The sequence below is a fragment of the Anabrus simplex genome, chromosome 1, assembly GCF_040414725.1.
Source record: "Anabrus simplex isolate iqAnaSimp1 chromosome 1, ASM4041472v1, whole genome shotgun sequence".
Classification (NCBI taxonomy): Eukaryota; Metazoa; Arthropoda; class Insecta; order Orthoptera; family Tettigoniidae; genus Anabrus; species Anabrus simplex.
This window is the reverse complement of record NC_090265.1, coordinates 896,077,441-896,104,376: the sequence shown is the minus strand read 5'-3', so window position 1 is coordinate 896,104,376 and position 26,936 is coordinate 896,077,441. Positions and strand designations below refer to the sequence as shown.

The following is a 26,936-nucleotide window of genomic DNA, read 5'->3' as shown; positions in this document are numbered from 1 at the left end:
ACAGTTGACCCTTAAAGCAATTGCTTTAGGGATAAGGTTTAAAAAAATGCTATTTGTTCGGGGCGTCGACCTATAGAGATCTTTTGCCCCTACTTGCACCATATGATATAAACCTGCGTGTAATTGGAATTGCGGAAGTGTAGTGTGTTGAATGTGAGGATAGGAGCGTTAAGGACGGCACAAACACCCAGTCCCCAGGCCAGGGATATTAATCATTTACAATTTAAAACCCCTGACCCGGCCAGGAATCGAACCCGGGGCCGCCGGGTGACAGGCGGACGCGTTGCCCCCTACACCGCGGGGCCGAACATGGCTTAAGGTTACATGAAACCCGTCCAAACTAAGAACACTGACAAGTTTATTCCTTACCGAATGAAGACGGCGCCAGCGAAACTTGTGGACACGAAGCCTAGGCAGGAGAACGCTATGGCTACCAGCGCCTGCGTATCGCTCCACTGTACGAACTCGATTGGAATCTCGTAGCACTCTGGAATGAGAGTAAAAGGCTTGTAATCATACACTCTTGCTAACAATGTATATACAGTAACAATTGTAACTGAGCAGACGCACTTCAATTAAAGAAAAACTTCTTTACGTCGCACCGACACAAACAGGTCTTATGGCGACGGTGGGATAGGAAAGGATTAGGAGTGGAGAGGAAATGACCATGGCCTTAATTAAGGTGAAGTCGAAGCATTTGCTGATGTGAAAATGGCAAACCACTGAAAGCAATTTTCATAGTGGGATTAGAACCCATTGTCTCCCGAATGCCACTTCAGATTTTCGCCTCTATCTCGGATTAGGTATGCAAAAGTCAAAAATTGCCTGTTGGTCTGTCTGTTTGTAGTGACATCACGGAATAGTGGCTTATCATAGTTTCTCGAAACTCGGTATCTATAAATTCACGGATAGCTGGGTTGTGCACTAGGCTGTCTATTATTTGATCATTATACAGTACAGTGGCGTAGCAATATGGGACAAAACAAGAAATAACAAATTTCTCCATTAATACCAGCCATATTGAAAAACTACATAATAAGTGTTGTGCAACATATAACTTGCAATATGGACATTACATAGGCTTTTGGGCTTATGCCATGTCAAGAAAATAAGGTGAAATTCTTTACGTTTCGCAGAGAACTTCGCTCTGCGTCATCAGAAGAAAATCTCGACTGTTCATGTGAAAGATTTCTGTAATTATTGGGGAAATAATTACAAACAAAATAAGTCCCAATGTCTACAAGTACGCGTCGTGAAAACCTCAATATTAACTATTACCGATGTGTTACGTTTCTTGCGTTCTTACTGTTTGAGGAATAATATAAAATAATGTCTATTACTACTTTTTTCAAATACTTCCATTATCTCCAGAAATATTAGTTCTCTCTAAATAAACATGACAAAGATAGTATAAAATGCCATTTTCACTCTCTGATATCTAATGAATTTTACCGTTCGAGCTAAGGTAAGGAAGTTATGCATGAATTTAGATTCTTATTTTCATGTCCATCAGCGGGGAATATCATTAACATTCAGTCGTCCTGATGACGAATTAAATGATGATGGTGGTGAGGGTGGGTTTATTCACAATTTGCTTTACGTCGCACCGACACAGATAGATATTATGGCAACGATGCGTTAGGAAAGGGCTTGGAGTAGGATGGAAGCGACTGTGACCTTAATTAAGGTACATCCCCAACATTTGCTTGGTGTAAAAATGGGAATGCATAGAATACCATATTCAGGTCTGCTGACAGAGGGGTTCGAACCCACTGTCCCACGAATGCAAGCGTTGTTCTTTTTATAAGATGAAAAATCGCACGGTCAGCAGTCCCTATTGAACAATATCCACACGAAAGGTAACTAATTAGCTTCTCCTGCTAACCCAATGGTTTGTAAATTATTCAATAACACGTCAGCTTGTGTAGTAGAGCCGTGCAAAGAGCGAGCCTGAGTTCATTCCGTCTCCACTTTTACTAACCAAATCTTTGGTCAGATAGCGAGCCTGCTCCAAGAACGAACTAAGACAGACTCATAAATGAACAAATATGGACAGACTCTAATCAGACTCATTGCTGATAAGTCGAAGTGGACGATAATTGAACACAAAGCGACGTTAGTCACCTGAACTCGAAAAACTACTGCTGATGATGTTTGTTATTTAAAGGGGCCAAACAGCTAGGTCATCGGCCCCTAATGGTACGAGGTGCAACAAAATGTAAATTGAAAACGGTGTTTCGCACATAAGGGCACTACTCACTAGCAACGCAGACCCATGGTGCTCCTCACATAGTGGGACTAATCACGGGCGCCAGCCAAACCCGTAGTGTTTCTCGCATAGTAGTACTAATCACAGGCAACGTATACGCATGGTGTTTCTCATAATGTGGTACTACTCCTAGGTAACGCAGATCCCTTCTGAACACAGTGGAACCGACCAGTGGAGTACACATGATGACCCTTATAACAAGCAACGCCCAGAGCCGTAGTGTTCCTCACATAATGGTACTGCTCCAATACAACGTAGATCCATGGTGTTCCTCGTAAGGTGGTACTGCTCGCATGTAACGCCGTCCCGTTGTGTTCCACACGTAATAACAAGTACTCTCATGGTTCTAATGTCATCGTCACTTGGTCGCCCCTTTTAGTCGCCTCTTACGACAGGCAGGGGATACCATGGGCGTATTCTTCATCTGCGTGCCCCACCCACACACGGTAACTAGAAAATAAGCTCGTTGTACCAGTCCACTCAGTGGGCGATCAAACTGCGAGTTATTGCCATGTTTCTCCTTCACGCGTGTGTGTAAGAAATATGTGCGAGGGACCAGTGCAACACACTTGATCTTTAGAGTTTCCGAGCTCGTCGATCTGTCCAATCACATTTCTGATCACGTGATCAGACAGCATGGCAGTTCGGTAGACACACATGTTCAGTGGAGTTGAACGTCTTTTCGAGTCTTTTCTGAAGTATGAAAACATACAACCTGTTTTCCCGTTAGTGACCGGGTCAGGGATGGAATGAATGAAGCCCCTATCTTGCAGCGAGGATAGGAACTGTGCCGGCTTCCGAAGCCTGTCGCACTCCTCTGGGGCAATGATTAATGACTGACAGATGAAATGAAGTGATAGTGGAGAGCTGGAATGAAATAAGTCTTTTCTCAAGTATCCTCATAAAATAATTCAACTCCTCCTTCATTTCTTTACAATCCCCCGTTAAGTAGATTTTCCGAAAACAAAAATTACGTGTTTATTTTTGACGGAGATTCCAAACGACAATTTTCACAATATCCCCATAAAAGTATTTGAACAGAGTGCTCGAGTAGCCAGCTCTGAAAGAGTCTAGACCAGAGGTTCTCAAACTAATATGAGATTGTACCCTTCACTCATAGCTAAAAATTCAATGTACCCCCATGAAAATATCCTTGAATATGAGTACCTGATTAATTATTACGCCATTTTAATTGATTGTATAATTTTAATTACACATCGTAAATAAAACGATATTGTGAAAGTAAATACATGTTTATAATTCATATCAAGAAATTTAAGATTGTCTCTGTATCAGGTATAAGACAATCACAATAGAGTAACACAGAATACCCTGTTTGTATGAAAGTTTGACATAAGGTTAGATTTTAGCGTCAATATCAAGTTAATAAATAAGGATGACACATTTTCGATTTTAATTCTGGAATTCAGACATCGCGAACCATCAACGTTTCAGTGGGATATGCGTGCTTGCATGGCGTGACATAGTATTCTGATGTGTCGTAGTCTAGGTGAAACTTTTCAAGTGAAGCGTGGCTCCATATATTCATATTTAACTTTGTTCTTATTTATTTCCATATTTCATTTTCCCCCTGAAGGCTGCTCGCGTACCCCTGAGGGTACGCGTATCACAGTTTAGAACCACTTGTCTAGACTGAACGGGTCCATTCCTTGTAAACGAGTTTGAGCGAGTCTACACGTCGTTCTACAGAACTCTAACTTGTAGTACAGCAGGTTGTTAATAACAAGCATTTTTCATACAATGGGGGAAGAAAATAATAGTAAATTATAAAAGAAATCATTGTTCAAACATATTCCTCTGACACTTCATTAACTTTTAATGGTTTTAGCTGTGTTTTGAAAGAAAGGGTTCACTCTTTTTACAGTGTTAATAGCTTCACACAATTCATAACGCAAAAACCTCGGCATCGGACGGCAAAATACAATAGGTTGTTTATTCAACGTGCGTCGCGGATAGTAAAGTAGATTCCTTACAAAATTATGAAAAGTAAACTTTGAGTTGCTTGTCTGTAGTTACGTTCTATGAAACTATGGTGAGCTCATGTAACAGTTACATAAGAGTCGAGAAGAATTGTAGAATATTATAACTTCTATAGTCTGAATAACAACGAAAGTTGTCATCGCTCCAGAATTAGGAGGCACTTCATCAATGTATTAAAGGGCTTAGAAACGCATCACGAAGTACTATTAGGTACTTCGACTATTTCTACATCTCGTTATATTACTACCCAGTATACTAGTTGTTTCCCACGACTTCGCTCGCGTGGATTTTGTAATTTGCACTAAAATATTATCTGAAAATCCATAAAGTATAAAACCTCACCGAAAAATTGAGTTTCATTTACTCCAGTACCTGTTTTTTAACCACGTTTCCGTTATTGCCTTTCGGCGCTACGATGACCAGGCTATTAGCAGAGCTAACTCTGGAAGATGCGACGTAGAACTGTACGTGTCAAGTCGAAGAAAAGTGTTTCTTTATATTTAAAGAAGATTCCAAATACCAATTTACACGTCTGTAACACCTTCAGGATTTGAGGTGTAATATCCCCGTAAAAATAATTCAACCGCTTTTTAGTCCTTTCTCACCCCCAACTAAGTGGATTTTCCGAGACCCAAAAAAATGCGTGTTTCTTTATTTTAAAAGGGGATTCCAAATACCAATTTTCACGTCTGTAACTTCTTCAGTTTTTGAGATAAAAGTATCGTCATAAAGGGAATTCAACCCCTTCTTCTCCCCTTTCACCCGACCTTAAGTGGCCTCTCCGAAAACAGAACAAAAATGTTCTTTTATTTTTAAAGGATATTCCAAATACCACTTTACAAGCCTGTAACAACTTCGGTTTTTGAGATATAAGTATCCGCACAAATAGGATTCAATCCCCGTTTCAATATTTTCACTCCAACCCCTCTTAATTGGATGTTTCGAAAATAAAGTATACGTGTTTGTTATTTTGAAAGGAGATTATAAATACCAGTTTTTAATAATTTTCACGGCTGTAACAGCTTAGTTTTTGAGATATATTGTAACAGTAAATTTGGTACTTCGGTAGAGATGAGACGCAGGGCGTGTACCAGTCGCTGAAGTGCATACAGAGGGAGAGGGTTTTGTTTAAAAGAAATCCTAAAAACTTTGTTTTCAGAGTTTATTAAAAGATTGAAATTAATATCACCTCTGTACAGCGTATACAGTCGAAAACGTTCCTTGACCTATGGCTGGCGATGTCCTTGGATTCCGGCAGCTCCACATTCCATAGCAACGAACCACCATTCGTCCCCCGATGGAAGTTCTAGAAGATCTATTCGGTGCTTTGAAGATCCATGGCGTCGAGGTAGTCCTTGTAAATGGTGAACATAAATGAACATCGTTCAGCTCTGGGGCGAGTTAGTGCAACGGCTGCTTCTGCACAGATGATAGAGTGTTTATAAATGCTTTAGACAAGTCCAAACACAAAATGTCTCGGTGAAATGTCACTTAACTTTATCACATGTCAAGTGAAAGAAACATTCACAAAGTAAAGTCCACTCGGAACTGATTGTCCAGTTTAAAGTTATTTAAAGTTCGTTGCACCTATTACAACGTGAAGTAATGTCACATTACTTAGTTCATTGAAGCACTGTTCAATTTAAATGAAATAAAGACGTTCCGCTCGTGAATCAAACTCGTTCACGTGTTGAAACCAAAAGACGAAATTAACTGTGTACTGACAGTCCTTGGTTTGACTGTTCATAAACTAAATGTGCCCAGAATTGAAATACACTGTTCATTAGAGTAGAAATGCACTGTTCATTAAAATAGAGATGCGCTGTTCACACCTGCACAGTTCAAAAATGTCGACACAATTTACGGATTGGTAATTTAAATTTGGATTAAATACAGTTTATAACTTAAAGTATCGAGTCCTCGGCAAGGAGCAATCAGTTTTAAGTCCATCAAATTTCAATTTCGAACACTCGAAGATGTTTGCGGGTCTTGGACACTCGTATAGAGTAACAGTCAATAAATAATGTCCAGACGATACACAATTCACCTCACGTCCTATCGGAGTAAAAGGTTGTCACAATATAAGGAAATCTGAATAAGTCCACATTCAGCATGACTATATTAAAGTCCACGAACTTGAAACTTAGCAGCGGCTTCACGTTCGGTTACCGCACCCGCGAACTGACTGCGCGAATACGACAGTCTAGTGTGCTTATAGAAATTCCGGCCACAAACTGGTATCACATTCTGCAGCGCACTGCTGCTCACTATAACATGCTGCAACACACTCACACTCAGACACTGATCTGCTGAGCGAAGCAGCACGTATTTATATTTGATCCGAAACTTGTAGAACATTCTGCATCAATCCAGACTGTGTAGTGCAGCGAGGCAGGCTGTGACGTCACCCGCTCACTACGTCACACGCGCGCAGCTGTTGCTCGCTGCCCGGTCAGTTCTTCGTAAGCGTTCCGGAGCATAACACGTAAGTTTAAGATTTTCATAACGGGGACTTAGCCTGTACCGCCGTTACCGGTACATCTCCCCCTCCTCCTGGGGAAAAGAAAATTCGATAGGATTTTCTTTTAATGATATTCTCTCCTGAAATATTTCTTTAGGTTGGCTGCATTGTAAATGCCCTCGATGCTTCCATCCAATTTCTTAATTTTGTATGCCCCGTTCTCGAGAACCTCTGCAATCCTATATGGTCCTACATAAAGCGGGCAAAACTTTGCATAAATGCGAAGTTCGGGATGTGAAACAGCTGGTTTTCTTATCAAAACATAATCATTGACCCTAAGTGGTTGTCGAAACGCGCGGTTTCGGTATCGGTTCTCTCTGATTCTAGCAGCGTGTCTGAGCTTCTCCCTTGTTGCGTCCACGCGAGTCTGATGAGTAATTGCTGGATCTTGAGGTGATGGTAATACTTGGTCCCATGGCCTGTCAGGCATGACATCTCTATGTACAGTCATGGGGATGTCCTGCGTAGACTCATGAACAGTTGAATTTACACATTGCTGCATCACGGGTAAGACTTCGATCCATTTCCAGTGTTGAGTTCTGCAATACAAACGGCAAAACCTTGCAATCTCGCGCATGATTCTCTCAGCGGGATTAGCCTCTGGGTGTCGAATAGAATTCATAATGTGTTTTATACCGAGTTCTTCAAGTACTGTTTGGAACTCCATAGATGTAAATTGGGGTCCATGATCGGTGAGTAGGAACTCCGGTTTTCCCATCTCTGGAATAATGTTTTTCTTGATCCTTCGGAGGATGTTTCCAGCATTAGCCTTCTGTATGGGCAGTAGCATCGTATACTTAGAGAAGACATCTACTGCCACCACAATGTGTCTGTTGCCGCGGTTCGCCTTGGGGAGCGGCCCGTATAGGTCTAAAGCCAATATTTCACCAGGTTTTTCGGGAAGAAGTGGCTTTGGAAACTCCCTCAACAATCTATTATTAGGCTTAGTTCGTTGGCAGACATCACAAGTTCGGAGAGTGTTTCTGATATCACGTCTTATGTACTCCCAAGTGAACTTTTCCTTTATGATCATCATTACTTTATCCGTGCCGGCATGTCCAGATATTGAATGACAGTGCCAGATAATGTTGGACCTTAAGCGCGGAGGAGCATAAATTCGGCGTTTGGTTTTGGCATGATCAAGATACTTATACAGTAGTCCATCATGAAAGCAAAAAGATTGAGCCAACATTGAGATGCGAAAATAGTCATCGTCATTTGCAGGAATCAAACCCTTAAAAAATCTAATCAATTCTCGGGATTTCCTATCTCTCCCCTGTGCTTGAGGTAAGTACTGTAATTTCCTAAGAAATTCCTCATCTTCGTTGCTCATGACTTCTATGTGATGACTAGTGACGACATCGACTGGATTGCGGCTTAAAGCATCAGCTAGGATGTTCTTTCTTCCTGGTCTGTGGATAACAGTTATGTTGAACTGCTGAATAAAAAGTGCCCACCGGGTTACTCTCTCGCTAGTTAGATCAGAAGACATGATAAATGTGAGGGCTTTGTGATCCGTGTAGATGGTCACGGGATACCCATATATAATCTTCCTCCAGTACAACAAGGAATATACAATAGCAAGAGCCTCAAGTTCCGTAATAGTATAGGACCTCTCGTGTGGTCTCAACTTCCTGCTCATGAATGAAATAAAGATGCGGACATCAGGCTTCTCAGGATCGATTTGGTATAGCGCTGCACCGATGCCTACGGAGCTGGCGTCGCACTCAAGGCAAAAGGGCCATTGAAAGTTAGGATATGCTAACTGTACGCTTCCCTGAAGCATCTTCTTTGTTTCGGAAAAAGCCTCCTCGCATTCCTTTGACCATTTCCACTTATTATTTTTCATGAGCAGCAGCTGCAAGGGTGCTACCGTTTGGGTGTAATCTGGGCAATGCTGTGCAAAGAACTGACATAGTCCCAGAAATTGTCTCACATGTTTAATTTTTGTGGGTTTCGGGAAATCCAAAATACTTTGAATCTTGGCCGGATTAGGCCTGATCCCGTCTCCACTAATGAGGTGACCCAAGAACAGTACCTCTGTCTTAAAAAACTGGCTTTTACAGGCATTTATCTTAAAATTTTTGGTTTTGAGTTCGTCGAGTACCTTATTAACGTCTTCAATGTGTTGCTCTAAGGACTCCGAAGCTATCAGGATATCATCAACATAAATCGTTGCGATTTTTTTAACCTCATCGGATAATTGATTCTCAAGAGCCCTGATGAGAACTGCCCCTGAATTCTTGATCCCGAAGGGGAGACGATTCAATGCATATGTAATGTTTTCGAAAATGAAGCCTGTAAATTTCCTGCTATCCTCTGCCAATAAGATGTGAAAGTAAGATGACGTCATGTCCATAGTAGAGAAGAGCTTCATGCCTCTAAATTTCCGGATGACATCCCTGAGTGAAGGTGGGTGGTCATGTTCCAATACAAGTCTGTCATTGAGCATGCGCGCGTCTAGGCACAAACGCAGACTGCCATTCGGTTTTTTTTACAATAGCCAAGGGATTTAGATACGGAGTGACACATTTAGAAATGATACCATTATTTTCCATTTCCTTTATCACAGTCCTGGCTTGCTCTCGGTACTTCTCAGGAACTGGATAGGGCCGTTTTTTATAAGGCGAGGTGTCCTTAACATTCAATTGGTATTCAAAATCTCTAATAACGCCGGGTTTGTCATCAAAAACTTCAGGGAATTTCTCAAATATTTGTCGAGTTGCTTCTGCCACGCGGGAATCGAACTCTGGGCTTTCAGCCGCACTGGTGAGAAATATGAAGTGATCACGACCTTCGTCGAACACATCCTCAACAATGGGCACTTCCTGGCCCTCGACGGGTCCCTCTTGACCGGGTCTACCCTCTTCGCAATCTCTTTCATCGGCAGGCAAAGCATCGCTCCTCTTGCCTCCGGTTTCTATGAATGGGGTACCCAGACCTTGGCACTTCAAATTATTACAGTCTACCAGCTGCAACTCTACAGAGTCGATATTAAAAAATCGTATGACGTTGGCAGGATAATCAATAATTCCCCCATACTTGGCTAGGAAATCTGACCCTAAGATGACGTTGAATTTCATCGGCGAAATAACTAGGAATATATGCTCGAACTGGACACCTTCAATGTCAAATGTAACAAAAGCTTGAAATTTACATTTGATATGCCTGTCCGGTACTATCCCTTTAATTTTAATCTGCGCGACTGGTATCAATAACATGTCTTCTCCTCCCTTCAACATTTCAATTAACCTCTCAGACATTAATGAAGCCTGAGCTCCAGAATCGATTAAGGCAGTTACGTAAAGGGTATCCAAAGTAATATTAATAACTGGAAGACTTCGCTGGGCCTTCGGTGTTGTAGGAGTGGGATCTTCATACAAGAGATCTGAGTCATCCAAGTACCAGTAATTAATATTAGTGACACAAATTATTTCCCCTCTACTACGGTTTTCAGGCAATCTTATTGTTGTGTTGTCGAAGTTTTTTTTTTAATTGCGCCTGTCGATTCAAGGTTGGTCGCAGGCGTCGTGTTCTGTCTTCTGGCATGCTCTTGATATTCTAAAGAGGTAGCGCCAGGTAATCCTTCATCCCGGTTTCGATTCTGGATATATTCGCGAGTTTCTCTCCATCTTCTTTCGATCTCGGCTCTCGGTGAATCTCTATCTCGAGTAAGTGATTCGGTAGGTTTCTTCCATGTTTGATTACGTCTATAAGGCGTACTTTGCCTGTATGGACGTCTCCTGAATCGTTGGAAATGAGATAACGGATCTCTCCGTGGTTCTACTTCCTCACGGGGTTCGGGATTCGATCTCGGCGGGTTATTAACTTCGACATGGTTAGTTGCAACCTCTTTCGTCTTAGTAACCCTAGGGAGATTTTGTGTATGGGCAGTGTCAAGTTTCCTTAATAAATCATCAAGTTGTTCTAGGTCTTGAACATTGGCTGCCACAAGAATTTCTTGTACATGCGCCGGAAATTGTAAAGTTACTACTTGTATTAACTCCTGTTCTGGCAAAGGAGGATCAAAGAACTGCATCTTCTTTAATTGGGAAATGAGAAAATCAGAATATCGTGAAGAATTAATAGCTGTGTTGTATCTCCTAGAGTACAATTGTAACTTAATCAAGTGTTGAATTTCCGAATTCCAAAACCTCTTCAACAAGGCTTCCTTGAATTCATCATAGGTTTTAATGTTAAATTTAAATGCTGTGTACCAATTTAGTGCTTTCCCCTCCAATAATCTAGAAGCTATCCTTAATTGATGATCGGATCGTACTTTATTCTCTTGGAAATACTCTTCAATATTGAGAAGGAATTCTTTCGCTGTGTACTCTTCCTTTCCGGAAAATTTTGCAGGTTTATCGTCTGACAATTTTAAGACTGTGGACATGCTAGAAGTATCTCCACTAGACCCTTGACACTGGTGTGTAGACACCTCCTTCTCCACCTGAGAGATTCTATTATCAATCGTCTCTATTTTTCCTTGCAATTCGACCTTGATAGTCTTAACTTGCCCACGGATGGAGTTTTCCACACTCTGGACTTCCCTTTCGAGGTCCTGCTTCACTTCATTTACATCGCGGCCTATGCGAATGATTTGAGTATGTGCGCTATCTAATTGGTTTTTTACATGCTTATCTGTTTCCTCCTGCCTCGTTTTAAGTAAATTGACCTCATTACTTATTTTCTGAAAGTTAGTCTTAAAAGATTCATGGATGTTATCCTGAATAGAGGCTATTTTTGCTTGTGCCTGTGATAACTGACCATGAGATTCTTTAAATTCTGCCTTTAAGCTTTCAACTTCCTTAATCAATTGATGTGAGGTAGGAAAAGAAGCTTTTAAGTCTTCAACTATTTGTAGTTTAAGGTCCTGTTTTACTGTTTCTAAGTCATGGGTGAGGCGTTCGTTTATTTCCGTAAACTTAGAATTAATCTTCGCATTAGTTTCTGAGAATCGTTTTTCAATCTCGGAACCAGCTTTAGTAAGCCTATTTTCCAAATTAGCATTAACTTCGGTAAACTTGGTATTAATTATTTTAGTTACTTGTGTGATACGACTTTCTAAGTTGGCTGTAGTTGCGGCATTGGCCTCATCAATACGAGTGTTAATCTCAGTAACACGAGTACCTAATTGAGCCTCTGATTTGGCAATACGTTCATTTAAGCTAATCTTAAGAGCTTCAATAGCACCTAAAATATTTTCCATTTTGACGGTAATGTATTTAAACCAAGCAACAAGAAAATCATAAATCACTTGAAAAGAATTCAGATATCACCATTATTGTCCAATGGTTAAAAGTTCATGTTCAAAGTCATTCAAAGAGAAAAATTTCCAAGACATTTAACACACAAAAATGATCCCATATCATTAATAACACTTCTTATAAAAGAGAAGTTAAATCTTGTTAGAGAGTTCACTGTAATATTAATAGTTATTCCACATAAAGCACTGGAAATGTATCTGAATTAAATTACTAAGTCACACGATTTTAGTGCGATGTTGTCTATCACTGCACTTCTTAATTATTACTAGTACTTCAAAATTGAGTTTAGAATGGTTAAGTGTCAATGTAATGTCTACTGCACTCATAATTAAGTTCTGATATTGCTGAAGCGCTAATTTCTAATTTTACTGCACTCCAAAATCGGCCCCGATACGACTGGGGCGCCAATTTCTACCCCTCTCCTCTGTAACAGTAAATTTGGTACTTCGGTAGAGATGAGACGCAGGGCGTGTACCAGTCGCTGAAGTGCATACAGAGGGAGAGGGTTTTGTTTAAAAGAAATCCTAAAAACTTTGTTTTCAGAGTTTATTAAAAGATTGAAATTAATATCACCTCTGTACAGCGTATACAGTCGAAAACGTTCCTTGACCTATGGCTGGCGATGTCCTTGGATTCCGGCAGCTCCACATTCCATAGCAACGAACCACCATTCGTCCCCCGATGGAAGTTCTAGAAGATCTATTCGGTGCTTTGAAGATCCATGGCGTCGAGGTAGTCCTTGTAAATGGTGAACATAAATGAACATCGTTCAGCTCTGGGGCGAGTTAGTGCAACGGCTGCTTCTGCACAGATGATAGAGTGTTTATAAATGCTTTAGACAAGTCCAAACACAAAATGTCTCGGTGAAATGTCACTTAACTTTATCACATGTCAAGTGAAAGAAACATTCACAAAGTAAAGTCCACTCGGAACTGATTGTCCAGTTTAAAGTTATTTAAAGTTCGTTGCACCTATTACAACGTGAAGTAATGTCACATTACTTAGTTCATTGAAGCACTGTTCAATTTAAATGAAATAAAGACGTTCCGCTCGTGAATCAAACTCGTTCACGTGTTGAAACCAAAAGACGAAATTAACTGTGTACTGACAGTCCTTGGTTTGACTGTTCATAAACTAAATGTGCCCAGAATTGAAATACACTGTTCATTAGAGTAGAAATGCACTGTTCATTAAAATAGAGATGCGCTGTTCACACCTGCACAGTTCAAAAATGTCGACACAATTTACGGATTGGTAATTTAAATTTGGATTAAATACAGTTTATAACTTAAAGTATCGAGTCCTCGGCAAGGAGCAATCAGTTTTAAGTCCATCAAATTTCAATTTCGAACACTCGAAGATGTTTGCGGGTCTTGGACACTCGTATAGAGTAACAGTCAATAAATAATGTCCAGACGATACACAATTCACCTCACGTCCTATCGGAGTAAAAGGTTGTCACAATATAAGGAAATCTGAATAAGTCCACATTCAGCATGACTATATTAAAGTCCACGAACTTGAAACTTAGCAGCGGCTTCACGTTCGGTTACCGCACCCGCGAACTGACTGCGCGAATACGACAGTCTAGTGTGCTTATAGAAATTCCGGCCACAAACTGGTATCACATTCTGCAGCGCACTGCTGCTCACTATAACATGCTGCAACACACTCACACTCAGACACTGATCTGCTGAGCGAAGCAGCACGTATTTATATTTGATCCGAAACTTGTAGAACATTCTGCATCAATCCAGACTGTGTAGTGCAGCGAGGCAGGCTGTGACGTCACCCGCTCACTACGTCACACGCGCGCAGCTGTTGCTCGCTGCCCGGTCAGTTCTTCGTAAGCGTTCCGGAGCATAACACGTAAGTTTAAGATTTTCATAACGGGGACTTAGCCTGTACCGCCGTTACCGGTACAATATCCTCATAAAAAAGGTTTCAACTCCTTATGCACTTCTTTTTACTCCCATTAATTGCATTTTCCGAAAACAAAAAAGGAATATTCCTTTATTTTTAAAGGAGATTCCATGTAACAATACTCAAGTGTTTACACTGTTCAGTTTTTGAGATATAGACATATTTATTTTAAAAATTCATGCCCCCCTTTTCACCCCTTTACCAACAGAATATCCAAGAATTCTTCCTTGGTGGGCACCTACGCTGTAATATAAATGAATCCCCAAAATTTCATTTCTTTATGTGCAGTAGGTTTGGCTCGACGATGATGAGTCAGTCAGTCAGTCAGTCAGTCAGTCAGTCAGTCAGTCAGTCAGTCAGTCAGTCAGGACATGTTATTTTATATATATATATATATTTGAAATAGCACATATAGCCCATTAACTCATTCTTACTAAACGAATTGGCCGTGCGGTTAGGCTCGCGCTGCTCTGAGCTTGCATTCGAGTGATAGTGGGTTCGAACCTTACTGTCGGCAGCCCTAAAAATGTTTTTCCGTAGTTTCTCATTTTGACACCAGGTAAATGCTGTACCTTAATATAGGTCACGGTCACTTCCTTCCCACTCCTAGCCCTTTCCTCTCCCATCGTCGCCATAAGACCTATCTGCGTCGGTGCGACGTAGAGTAAATTGTAAACTCATTCGTCTACAGGGATGAGTGTTACAGTCACCAGCATCACATTCGTCGAGATGCATTCAAATCGGAAACATGTTTCTGTTGTTATGATTTTATTTCGTTTATAGTCTATTTCTTCCTTCCTAGCGTTTAGTCCCGCATTAGTGCAGGGTCCGCTTTTAAAAATGCCATCCTCCACTTCCTGCGTTCAAGGGCGTCAGCTTCAGTGATGTCTACAAGACGCATGTCTTCCTTGATGCAGTCGAACCATCGCTTCTTGGGACGACCTCGGGATTAAGAACCTCCAGGATCAAATGGGAGAACTGTATGTAACACTGAATCTGCAGGGCTTTGGACGACATGACCATACCATCTAAGTCGTGTTTCTTGCATCTTCTCTGGGATAGGTGCTGCTCCCAATGACCTTCGAACATCTTCATTTCTGACATGGTCCAATCTTGTAAGACCCAATGACCAACGTAACATTTTCATCTCCATACCATGTAGAACCTGCTCATGCTTCTTAGTTGTAGGCCAGCATTCCGACCCATAGAGTGCAAATGGTCGGACCATGGATTTGTAGACTGGTGTGCTATGTGACAAGAAACTTCCTTTCAAGCGGGTGGGAAGTTTCTTGTCACATAGCACACCAGTGGCCTGATGCCATTTGTAGCATGTACTCGTGTTCGGATGTCCGGTAATGTCTTTCCTTTTGAGGCAATGAATAATCGAATGCACTTAAATTGGTTGGCTTTAACTAGGCCTTGCCCGTCGATGCGAATAGTAGGCCTATCAGCAGTCTGCAAGCCACATTGCACATACTCGGTTTTAGTGATGTTAAGGCGCCAGCCATATTCCCCTAAACGGTCTTTCCGAATTTGCAGGAGATTTTCCAGATTCCTTTGGGACTGATCCGCAAGGAACACATTATCAGCATATCGGTGGCATAGTTCTAATACTGACAATGCTGTTCTTATCCATTATTTTCTTTAAGACAGGCCATGCCTCCCAGTCACATTTGAATGTGCAGACCATTAGAACAATATTCGTTGTGTTCCCTGTGCGTATGTATAAACCTTACCGTACGTACTGTAGGAATGTGTGTGTGTGTGTGTGTGTGTGGTGTATTTACGCACTCCTACAAAATACTGTGTTTAAGGTTAATTTTCCTTTATAGATCAGAATAGAAAAATGAACACAATGAACATTGTTCTGATGGTCTTCATATCCATATGTGACTGGGAGGCGTAACCATTCTTAAAGGAAGTAATGGATAAGAACAGCACTGGCCACGGGTATGGCCTCTGGATGTCAGCTGTGACTGTACCCATGCATAGGAAAAATAATACAGGTGACAGTGTTGAACCCTGAGGAACCCCAACAATGACAGGAAATGAGGATGAGGTCCCTACCGGACAGCGAGTTCCTAGGTACAGACCGTATTACTATCCGAAGACTATTCCAATATATAATGAGTTGGTATAAAATATGGTTATCTTCTTTTTTGGAATGAACTCTTGTAAACAAATTTTCTTGTGAACATCTCGAAAAGGAAAGTTCGACAATTTCTTCTTGACGGAAGATAAAGAGCGCTTAAATGTATCTGATAATATTATTAGCAGTGATAATGAGCCAGTGAACAGTGATTTCTGAAGTGAAAGTGCTGGAGGAGAATAACGTTGATCAAAACCTCAACACGAAGTGAATGTGACAAAAGCAACCTTACTCTCCTTGTAACAGAATATTTCAAATACTATCATACATAACAGACTTCACGTACATGTAGGAACCTAAAATTTACCTCAAAATGTTTATGGCTGATAGCAATAAAGTTCGTGAATAATCAAGCATGCTTAACCAAACATGTAAAAAATAAATAAATAGCTTATGGCTTTTTAGTTCCGGAAGGAAATGTTCGGCTTACCACGTGCAGGTCTTTTGATTTGACGCTCGTATGCGACGTCCATATCGTGATGAGGATGAAATGATGATGAATAAGACACATTCACCCAGCCTCTGTGCCAGCGAAATTAACCAATGATGGTTAAAATTCCCGAACTTAACGGGAATCGAACCCGGGACCCTGTGACCAAAAGCCAGCACGTTAACCATTTAGCCATGGAGCCGGACAATATGAAGAAGATTGCAATCCATGGCAATTTCTCAACCATAATAATCGTACGTCAATGAGTTACGAACCTCGAACTGCAATGACGACTTATTGGGTCGGTTTATTAGTTTTCTTGACCGGGTCCACTGGCTCTTATATCAATCAGGATTTTCGTATTCGATATTCTAATTCATTTTCGCTGACACTTTTCATGTTATATACTCTTTCCAGTCAGTCATGAGTCTACATCGGACTTATATGCTGTATAAATCACCAATATAAGCATGCAACTATGCTGCAAAAATTGGTGAAATATGCACCTCTGTATGCACATATTTGCATGCTATTAAACATTTTTATGAATGCAAATTTAAGATTCCTTTACTATACTCATGTGATTCACCCACACTAAAATCATGATCATGAACAAACTGAATGAAAAACAAGAAATCACACTAACTGCAGCTGCGGTTGTTCCACTAGTACAAACAATCCACACGCTACACACCCTACTTTTCTTGTTCATAATCTGCTTTGCAGTAAACTGCAGCAATATTCTCCACATCTTCTTGTAAAAATTCGTGAGACGTATTGATGTATTAGTGTTCACTGTTAAAACAATATGCACACGTCTCCTAGATAAGACACAGTGTGTTAATAAGTACACATGATAGTTCAATTAGTTAGGTTGTAAGAAAACCGCGTAAGGAAACAAACGCGAAGAGGAACACTTAAATACACATTCCTATTACATTTTACGCTACACACCCTACTTTTCTTGTTCATAATCTGCTTTGCAGTAAACTGCAGCAATATTCTCCACATCTTCTTGTAAAAATCTGTAGCGTTTGTCTGTTAAAATTAGCTTCAACGCGGAGAATGATCTTTCTACATTCGACGATGTGCTTGAATTCAGGAGCGCACGCTGTTCTACTCTTGATTTTTCCTTGAAATCTTACCACAGCTGTAATGTTCATTCAGAACAAGGCCACTCATTCCGCAAGAATTCACGACATTAATTACTTTACATTTTCTTGAAGAAGGCTTGTAAAACATGTTCAAATATGCATAACAAAAGTCAAAAACATGCACAAGAAATCCGAAATATATGCACCAATCTCAAATATATGCAAAATGCATATATATGCACTATTATACTTAATACTGGCAGTTCATTCAATTTCACCTGCAAACCCACTTCCTTGTCGGTTTCGGCAAACAAAATATGCATTTGCATACACATCTGATGTCCGATCATGAGTAATGAGAATAATTACTTCGATGTTACCTTTACACTACCTACGTGGCTAGCAATTAATCGACCAGACTCATAATTGGCCACTTAATACACACATACACACATACATCACCATTATAGACTGTTATGCCTTTCAGCGTTCGGTCTGCAAGCCTCTGTGAATTTACTAAACGTCGCCACAATCCTGAATTTGCTAGTGCTGTGGCCTCTTTTAGTTCCATACCGCTTATCTTTAAATCGTCAGAAACAGAGTCTAACTATCATCCTCTTGGTCTCCCTCTACTTCTCTTACCCTCGATAAGAGAGTCCATTATTCTCGTAGGCAACCTACCCTCCTCCATTCGCCTCACATGACACCACCACCAAAGCCGGTTTATGCGCACAGCTTTATCCATCGAGTTCATTCCTAACTTAACAGGTGGGAACAATGACAGGATGGTACTCGGAATGAGGAGATAAAGGCCCCTTTTCTTCGAATCTACTTCAGACGTTTTATACAGTTTCTAGCTCGCTTACTACGGTCCACTACTATTTAAATTTGCGACATCAGCAGTATTGGATCTGAAAATGTTATCAGACATTAGCCGGGCTGAAGACGGTAGAGCGATTCCGGCAGCTAATCGTTTCCTAAAACCATACAAGTAGTTAGTGGAACGTGAAATAATAATAATAATAATAATAATAATAATAATAATAATAATAATAATAATAATAACACTATCGTCTCGGCTACCATGTGCAAGAATTTTGATATGATGCCTGCCTGCGTGTCAATTTGGACGATCTGATATACTCTACTAGATGGCAGAGAGACTTCAATTCTGTTGGGTGACCTAAAACTGAAATTTAAGGCGACAATCCGGATATAAAAATCGATATTTTAGTCATTTTGGTGAATTTTTTTATGACTGAAATTTAAAGAATCGAGTTTCTTTTTTTCTTGTCACGAAGTTATTACGCTGAATTCAAACAATTTATCGCTGTAATAATGCTCTGTTTCCCAATTGTAATTTTACATTTAAATCCCATTTTCTCCCATAATATTCTGCCAAATGTAGCAACATTTGTATGGTATATGTATCACAGCTATATCAAGAAACCTGCATATGGAATTTTCTGCAATCAGAAATTTTAAAGTAGTAGGGTTATTTAAGTTCAAAATTTTAGAACGTAAAAATCATACAAACTTTAGTACGATATATCTCCTTATATAAATTAAGTACAGAAGAATCGATGCGTAGTGCTTTTAAAAGAAGCATTATCTACCTAATGACGAATTTACATTAACATGTTAATTCAATTTCACGAATAAAACGGAATTAAAAATTTAAAAAAATATTTTGGTAAACTATTAATTGTGTATGAAAGAAATGTTAGTGGTATCTCTACTTTTATGTAGATGACATTCCCACAAAGTTCGTCAAAATCCATACATTAGGTAAAAATAACTTTTTATCTCCGGAGTGTCGCCTAAACTGATTTTGTCACCCTTTATAGGAGATGGCAAAGAGCACATCCGCGGCGTCTCCTGTTTATCTGCCGTAACTGAGCCTGGCATTGCTTCCACTTACTTGTGCCAATCTCCTGGCTTTCAGTTTCCTATCCTTTGGCCAATTCTTTTCGTCTTCCGAGTCCAGTGGTATTAGATTTACGAGACCTATGATGTGTCTTATTTTCACGCTTTTCGTGGCTATTTGGTTTCTTTTGCCGATACCCACAGTCTTCGAACAATCGAACCTCTTCACTTTTCCTGTGATTGATGTTAAGAGTGAATGGTTTGCAGTTACTATTAAAACAACAATCACTACCAATTTATTTTGCCTGTTAAACATCAAATGTGTAACGAAAGATCTTGTACACGCCGACACCGCATGTGCAAACATCCGTCTACTTTCGCTTTGAGGATCTGGAGCCCGATACCTACTGTCTACCTTCGCTGGGTTATAACCCACGATCTCAGGATCTGGAGCTTGATACTGTTTGATCGATAGAGGGAGCTAACAAGGGCTATACACTGCCAAAAAGTAAGAATTCTCCCTACCACCACCAAAGCAGAACGTAGCCAAATTTTTCAGGTTTACAATGGCTATCGATATCGTGGTCGCCGGCCCCATGGTCTAGAGATAACGTACCTGCCTCTTACCCGGAAGTCCCTCGTTCGATTCCCAGGTAAGTCACAGATTTTTATCTAGATCTGAGAGTTGGTTTGAGGTCCACTTGGCCTACGTGGTCACAACTGAGGATCTATTGGCGGCGAAATAGCGGCCCAGGTCTAGAAAGCTAAGAATAACTGCTGAGAGGATTCGCCACGTTGACCACGCGTCACCTCGTAATCTGCATGCTGAGCAGTGGTCACTTGGCAGGTCAAAGCCCATCAGGGCTGTAGAACCATGTTGGTTGGTTTTTGATATCGTAGCATAGCAATGAAACCCTTGATTTTGACGTGGAGTATGAAACAAGACGTGAGTTATTTCGCAAGTTCGACGTACATTCGCTGGAATTCGTACCGTGGTTGCCTTGAGAAGCCAGATAGTGCGGCTAGTGCTGATTATGGGAAGTGCAACTGAGTAACACTAATCAGAGGAAAGCTGTGGAAGGGATCCGACACTTCGAAGAATGATAGTATTAGAAAAATGAAAAGGGAAGGACTTGGGCGCGAAAATGAAGGACACTCTAGGCCTCGGAAACCTAACACCATCGGGTAAGAAGAGAGCAAGAGTTAGTCAAGGGAGGTTGGATATAGAAGTGAGGAGCCTGGCACATGTAAGTTGATGCTGTGCCAGACTCAGCTAAGGCAACCGTGGCCATCTTTAAACGTTTGCTTAGCATCGTTTACCTTAACTTTCAATTTGTGACTTAGCATAACATACATAGCTCGGCATTGCTTTACTTAGTGCAGCTTAGCTTTCTGTGTGTGGTGGCCTTAAGACCGGCATGAGAGCAAAGTCGAAGAATATAACTTCGCCAAGGGAGGGGTTTGAATAAAGACCTCCGAGCTGACAGGAGCGCACCATAGCAAGTAAACTACCGGCTGAAACTAACGGTATGTTTGCATTTGATGCTAATAATAATTTCGTGTGGCCGTGTGCAGCTTTTGTAAGGCAGACCCTCCGATGAGGGTGGGCGGTTGCTGCCATGTATAGGTGGAGGATAGTGTTATGTGTGGTGTATGAGTTGTGGGGATGTTGGGGAAAGCACGAACACCCAGCCCCAGAGCCACTGGAATTAATCAATGAAGGTTAAAATCCCCCACCCGGCCGGGAATCTAACCCGGGACTCTCTGAAACGAGCCGGACTGTATGATGCCGAGTTCTCGGCATGGCTCTCAAGTCGTTCTTAAAGTCACGTGTAGATTTAACAACACCGCCGCCAAAAGCCTATCTGAATTCACCCGCGAAGCGATCTGATTGGCTACATTCAGCAGCTAATAAAATGACAACGGTTTGAGATATCCAATTATTTCTTTCAAATTATTTATCAGTATGACCAACCGTCTAACGCTCATGCACCCGGTTCATGTTGTTTCCGACCCCGCTATATGTTGAAATATGTTCCATCCGTAAGAGCGTAATATTACAGCGAGAACGATTGGTTCCGGGGTGAGTGTGATTGGAGACGTGGAACTTCATTCGTTGTTCCGTGAAGTTACTAACAGCTCATTGAAGTGCAAATAGGATGCAATAGAATTTGGAGAAGATGGAGTCGTGGAGAGGTAACGGGTTAATTTGATGGATTATTCATTCAGTTTGTCGTTGAAGAAATTCGCTTCTAACATCGGCTGCTCCGCGGAATTGCACTTGCAGGTTTACGTTTCTCGTGTCATTACCGCTTAAAGGCGGCGGGGCTGGGCTGTGTGTCCAAAGCAAATATTGCACTTTCTTCACCAAGGGAAGAACCGGAGATCTTCATAAAATTAAGGAATTATTTGTACACTTTCAGTTTTAATGTTGTGAAAATTTCTTAGCAGCCGTCCGTCTGTCATCCGGCGGCCCCGGGTTCGATTCCCGGCTGGGTCAGGGTTTTAACATTGTAAATAATTAATATCCCTGGCCTGGAGACTGGGTGTTTATGTCGTCCTTAATGTTCCTTTCCTCACATTCAACACTCTATACTTCCGCCATTTACATAAAGCATGCAGGTTCCTCACATATGGTGCAAGTAGGTCGACGCCCCGAACAAATAACATTAAAAAAAGGGGGGGGGGTCCCATACTACGAAAAACGTAAAATTAGGCAATTTCCTCAATTTGCCGAAAGTTGAAGGACTAAAGGGTCTATAAAGGTTTCAAATTGTGAATCTTGGATAGCTCTATCGTCCGCCTCTGTGGTGTAGTGGTTAGTGTGATTAGCTGCCACCCTCGGAGGCCCGGGTTCGATTCCCGGCTCTGCCACGAAATTTTAAAAGTGGTACGAGGTCTGGAACGGGATGTCAACTGAGTAGAGGTGGGTTCGATTCCCACCTCAGTCAGCCATCCTGGAAGTGGTTTTCCGTGGTTTCCCACTTCTCCTCCAGGCAAATTTCGGGATGGTACCTAACTTAAGGACACGGCCGCTTCCTTCTCTCTTCCTAGTCTATGCCTTCCAATCTTCCCATCCCTTGCCCCCAATGCCTCTGTTCAGCATAGCAGGTGAGGCCGCCTGGGTGAGGTACTGGTCATCCTCTCCAATTGTATCCCCCGACCCAGAGTCTGAAGCTCCAGGACACTGCCCTTGAGGTGGTCGAGGTGGGATCCCTCGCTGAGTCCGAGGGTAAACATATAAAGAAGAAGAAGAAGAAGAAGAAGAAGGAGAAGAAGAAGAAGAAGAAGGATAGCTCTATCAAACTAAAAAGCAAATTTCGAAAATCTATTCCGGCCGGCCTAAATGCAATTCCGGAAAAACAGTCTAAAATTGCTAGTTTATTTACTCGTTTTCTTTTTTATTCAAATCCTAGACAAATTAACTTATTTACATAATTATTTCTGTAATGTGTTCCTTGGTTCAATAACCTCATCCTTTCGTTAATTTTTTAGAAAATGTCCACACCGAATGTAGTTATAAGAGCCCAAGTGAAACTCTGCGTTGACTCACATTAGCGCTCGTAGTGGTGTTAAAGTGAAACAATGCGTCGATTCGCATTAACGCTCGTAGTAGTAGAAAAAGACAAACTGATAATCTAATCGACGGGATAACGATGACTAAGGAAAGGATTGTAATTTTTAGGAATAAATAAAGAATATATTCTCATACTTTATTATACTTTTTTAACCTAAAATCGTAGCTCATATCCCTAGGATGTTTTCAGCATTGCGTTGCTTGCCTGAAGGGCTAGAATTGAGGATTTTCGATTTTGTAGAATACAAGTCAAACAATTAATACGATTTAATTTAGTTTCTAAGTTTAATTATCTCTCAGCAGTTGAAAGATTTTGCCAAGTTCACCACTGTACACGTTTTTATTTTCATAGAAAACTCTTGTTTCTGCTAGAATTTTGGCGGTGGGTGGAAAACGACCGTGTCATAATTGGTTTTAAAATAGGAAATCACCGAAAAACATCTTCAGATCTGCATGTATTCGGATTCGAACCCATTATATCCGGAGTATAAGCCAATAGCTACACGGCGCGAACCGCATAGACAAACTTCCTCGATTTCTGGAAAAGTATAGCTGTATTTATACTTAAGGCTGAAACGTTTTGACATAAATAATATGTCTTATCGCTGGGGGTTATCCGAAAATTTGTGTAACGTAATGCAACAAAATGTGTGATGGAAATGTAGCCATAGCAACTATGCCGGCAGTGATATAAGGTAAGACAGTATTACCTAGCAACCTTGCAGGTTATGTCTTATGGATGATTGTCATCTGAAATTAGCAGCCGTTGATGGATGGCCATGACCAGAGACATATTTATGTTCATTTGATTTTCGCGAAGGGAAAAGCGGTTTCTTTTTTAAGCTATTCTTCTTATGACGCCGTCTCCCTTCGAAGGTTGGCGATCCAATTGATTATGATTACACGCTAAACGGCAGCACGGAAGATTTCTATCGACGTATGTCCATACCACCGCCGCAAGTCTTTCAGCCAGGAATTTCTCCGTCTTCCCACAGATCTTTTACCATCAATCTTCCCTTGAATGATCAGTCGGAGAAGTTCGTATCGTTCACCTCTCATGATGTGCCCGAGGTAGCTGAGCTTACGCTCCTTGATGATTATGAGAAGCTCTTTCTTCTTGTTCGAGATGTTGAGGACTTCTTCATTTGTCTTTTCTACCCAAGATATTCGGAGTATTCTTCTGTATAAGTGCATTTCAAAAGATTCTATACGCTCCTCCAATAAAGGGCTAAGCGTCCACCCTTCGAAACCATACAGAAGGACAGGAAAGACATAACACCGTAGCATTCGAACTCTGAGCTGGAGGTTGAGTTCTCGGCTGGTGAATAAGGTCCTCATGGTATTGAACATATTTTTTGCTTGTCCAATCCTGGATAATATTTCGCATTTTGAATCACAATGCTGGTTAAGCTAGAGTTCCAAGATATTTGATAGAAGATACTTGTTGGACGATGTTGTTGTTGATGTAAAGGGAGGCCTGTTTTGGTGTTTTTTGAGAATACAATCAGCTTGGTCTTGTTAATATTCAAGGATAAACCGTAGGTTACACTGGTCCTCACGATGTTGTTTATAATGATTTGAAGATCACTAGGGTTACTGGCTAACACAATTTAAGCTATTATAGAACTAAAATTACGTACTTTGCGTAAATGCTTTTGTTTTTGTTTTGCTATTTGCTTTACGTCGCACCGACACATATAGGTCTTATGCCGACGATGGGACAGGAAAGGCCTAGGGGTAGGTAGGAAGCGCCCGTGGGCTTAATTAAGGTTTTGCCTGGTGTGAAAATGAGAAACCACGGAAAACCATCTTCAGGGATGCTGACAGTGGGATTCGAACCTACTATCTCCCAGATGCGAGCTCACAGCTGTGACCCCCTAACCGCACGGCCAACTCGCCCGGTACGCATAAATGTTGGAAAAGCAGAATTTGTAGATATGGTTCTCTTATTCACTTTTATTCTACAGTACTACAGTGAGCACACAGTCCGTAGTGATGAGCTGTGTGTGTGTGTAGGTGAAGTGTGCTTTCCCGTTCAGTGGCTCCTCGTCTTAACAGTAAAATCTGTTACCAACTGCTACTTTGTAGGCATGATATTTCCCAAGCGTTGCTACACACTTATTAGTATAAATATGTATGGGAAGAGTGGGGCATATAAACACGACAGAGGATTGTGATGACTGGACACTACCGACATAGCAGTTCAAAGGTTTAATGAATGGTATTTTTATTTCATTCTAGTACCCGGTGCTGCCCCGGCACGTTATCGAATGTTTACTTTTAGAATTTGTGTTGCCTGTTAATTTTGTGTGAAGTGAATATTTGTAAGTTCTTTATCGTTACGTGGATTACTGTTGTGCGTTTAATTTTAGGGTTTGGTCTAGATTATTTTGTTTTGCGTTGAACTGTGTACTTGTTGCAGCCCAGGTAGTCTGGAAAGTAGTTAATCATTTCAAATAAATAAATAAATAAATATGCGGAAATGAAATGGAAATTGTGAAACAATTTAAATGATTTGGAGAAAGTGTGCTTGTTGTTTTAAGGGGTCTAACATCGAAGGTCATCGGTCCTGGTCCTGGAGAAAGTATAACTTACAATTTAAATGAAACAATTTCTTGGACATAGAGAACGAATAAATTATCCAGAGCCCAAAAAGTAACCAGAAACACATACAATAAGAAATGTTTGTCAAAAAATACAAAATCGAAACATTATAAGACTGTAGTCCAACCTGATATAAGTATGGAATGGAAACATTATTTAAACTAAGGCAAAAGAATAAAATAGACAATATCTTAAAAAATAGAAAGAAGAATGTTAAAAAAATGCATTAATAAGAAGTACCAAAAGCAAGGAGAATGGCGTATCATCCCAAATGCAGCAGTATATCAGGAAATAGAACCTATAACGGATTTCATAAGAAAGAAGAGAATATCATTATTGGGCCATCTGTTGAGAACACCTCAAGACAGGTTAATGCGCAGAATTTTGGAGAAGTTTTTGAACAACAACCCATCTGGATAAAATAAATAAAAGAAAGCATGAAAGAATTAGACATGACGCTGGAGGTCTTAAAGAATAAATCAAACAAAGTAAATAAATTGAAGAATAGTAAAATTAGATTCCTATCAAAAGTTGATAAAAGAGAAACATCTGAAAGAGCATTTTCAGAAGAAGAACGAAAACGAAGATAAGAATGAAGAAATACTGGAAGAACAGAAAGGGAAAAACCATAAAATATCATAGAAGACCGGACAGAAACTGAGTACAGTGGTCCAATGCGGCCGTAAAAGCGCAATAAATAAATAAATAAATAAATAAATAAATAAATAAATAAATAAATAAATAAATAAATTACAATAATATATACACCGATAGCTATATGTAATTTGAAATGTACCTGTTTTGTTTTCATTAGGCCAGAAACCGTCCTCACAACGCTGGCACGTGACGTCGTCTAGAAGGAACTCATTCCTGTCGCAAGGGACACACACCCAGCAGCACTTCTGCTCCTGTCCTCCTGTCTGGAAGTTCTGGAACACGGTGAAAATGAATACCACATAAATATCCCGAAATTGAAAGTTCAACAGTAATTATATTTTTTGCTAGGGGCTTTACGTCGCACCGACACAAATAGGTCTTATGGCAACGATGGGATAGGAAAGGCCTAGGAGTTGGAAGGAAGCGGCCGTGGCCTTAATTAAGGTACAGCCCCAGCATTTGCCTGGTGTGAAAATGGGAAACCAAGGAAAACCATCTTCAGGGCTGCCGATAGTGGGATTCGAACCTACTATCTCCCGGATGCAAGCTCACAAACGCGCGCCTCTACGCGCACGGCC

General features: G+C 40.7%; 1 protein-coding gene across 1 annotated transcript in view; it reads right to left on the bottom strand.

The window, feature by feature from the left end:
- Nucleotides 1–26,936, bottom strand: part of LOC136857449 (metabotropic glutamate receptor 1-like) — a 445,598-nt gene that overhangs the window by 26,694 nt on the left and 391,968 nt on the right. Inside the window, exons 8-9 of the mRNA XM_068225058.1 lie at nt 26,498–26,630; nt 370–487 (exon numbers count right to left, since the gene is read on the bottom strand). Coding sequence (XP_068081159.1) covers nt 370–487; nt 26,498–26,630 — 251 coding nt within the window. The remainder of the gene's footprint in view (nt 1–369; nt 488–26,497; nt 26,631–26,936) is intronic.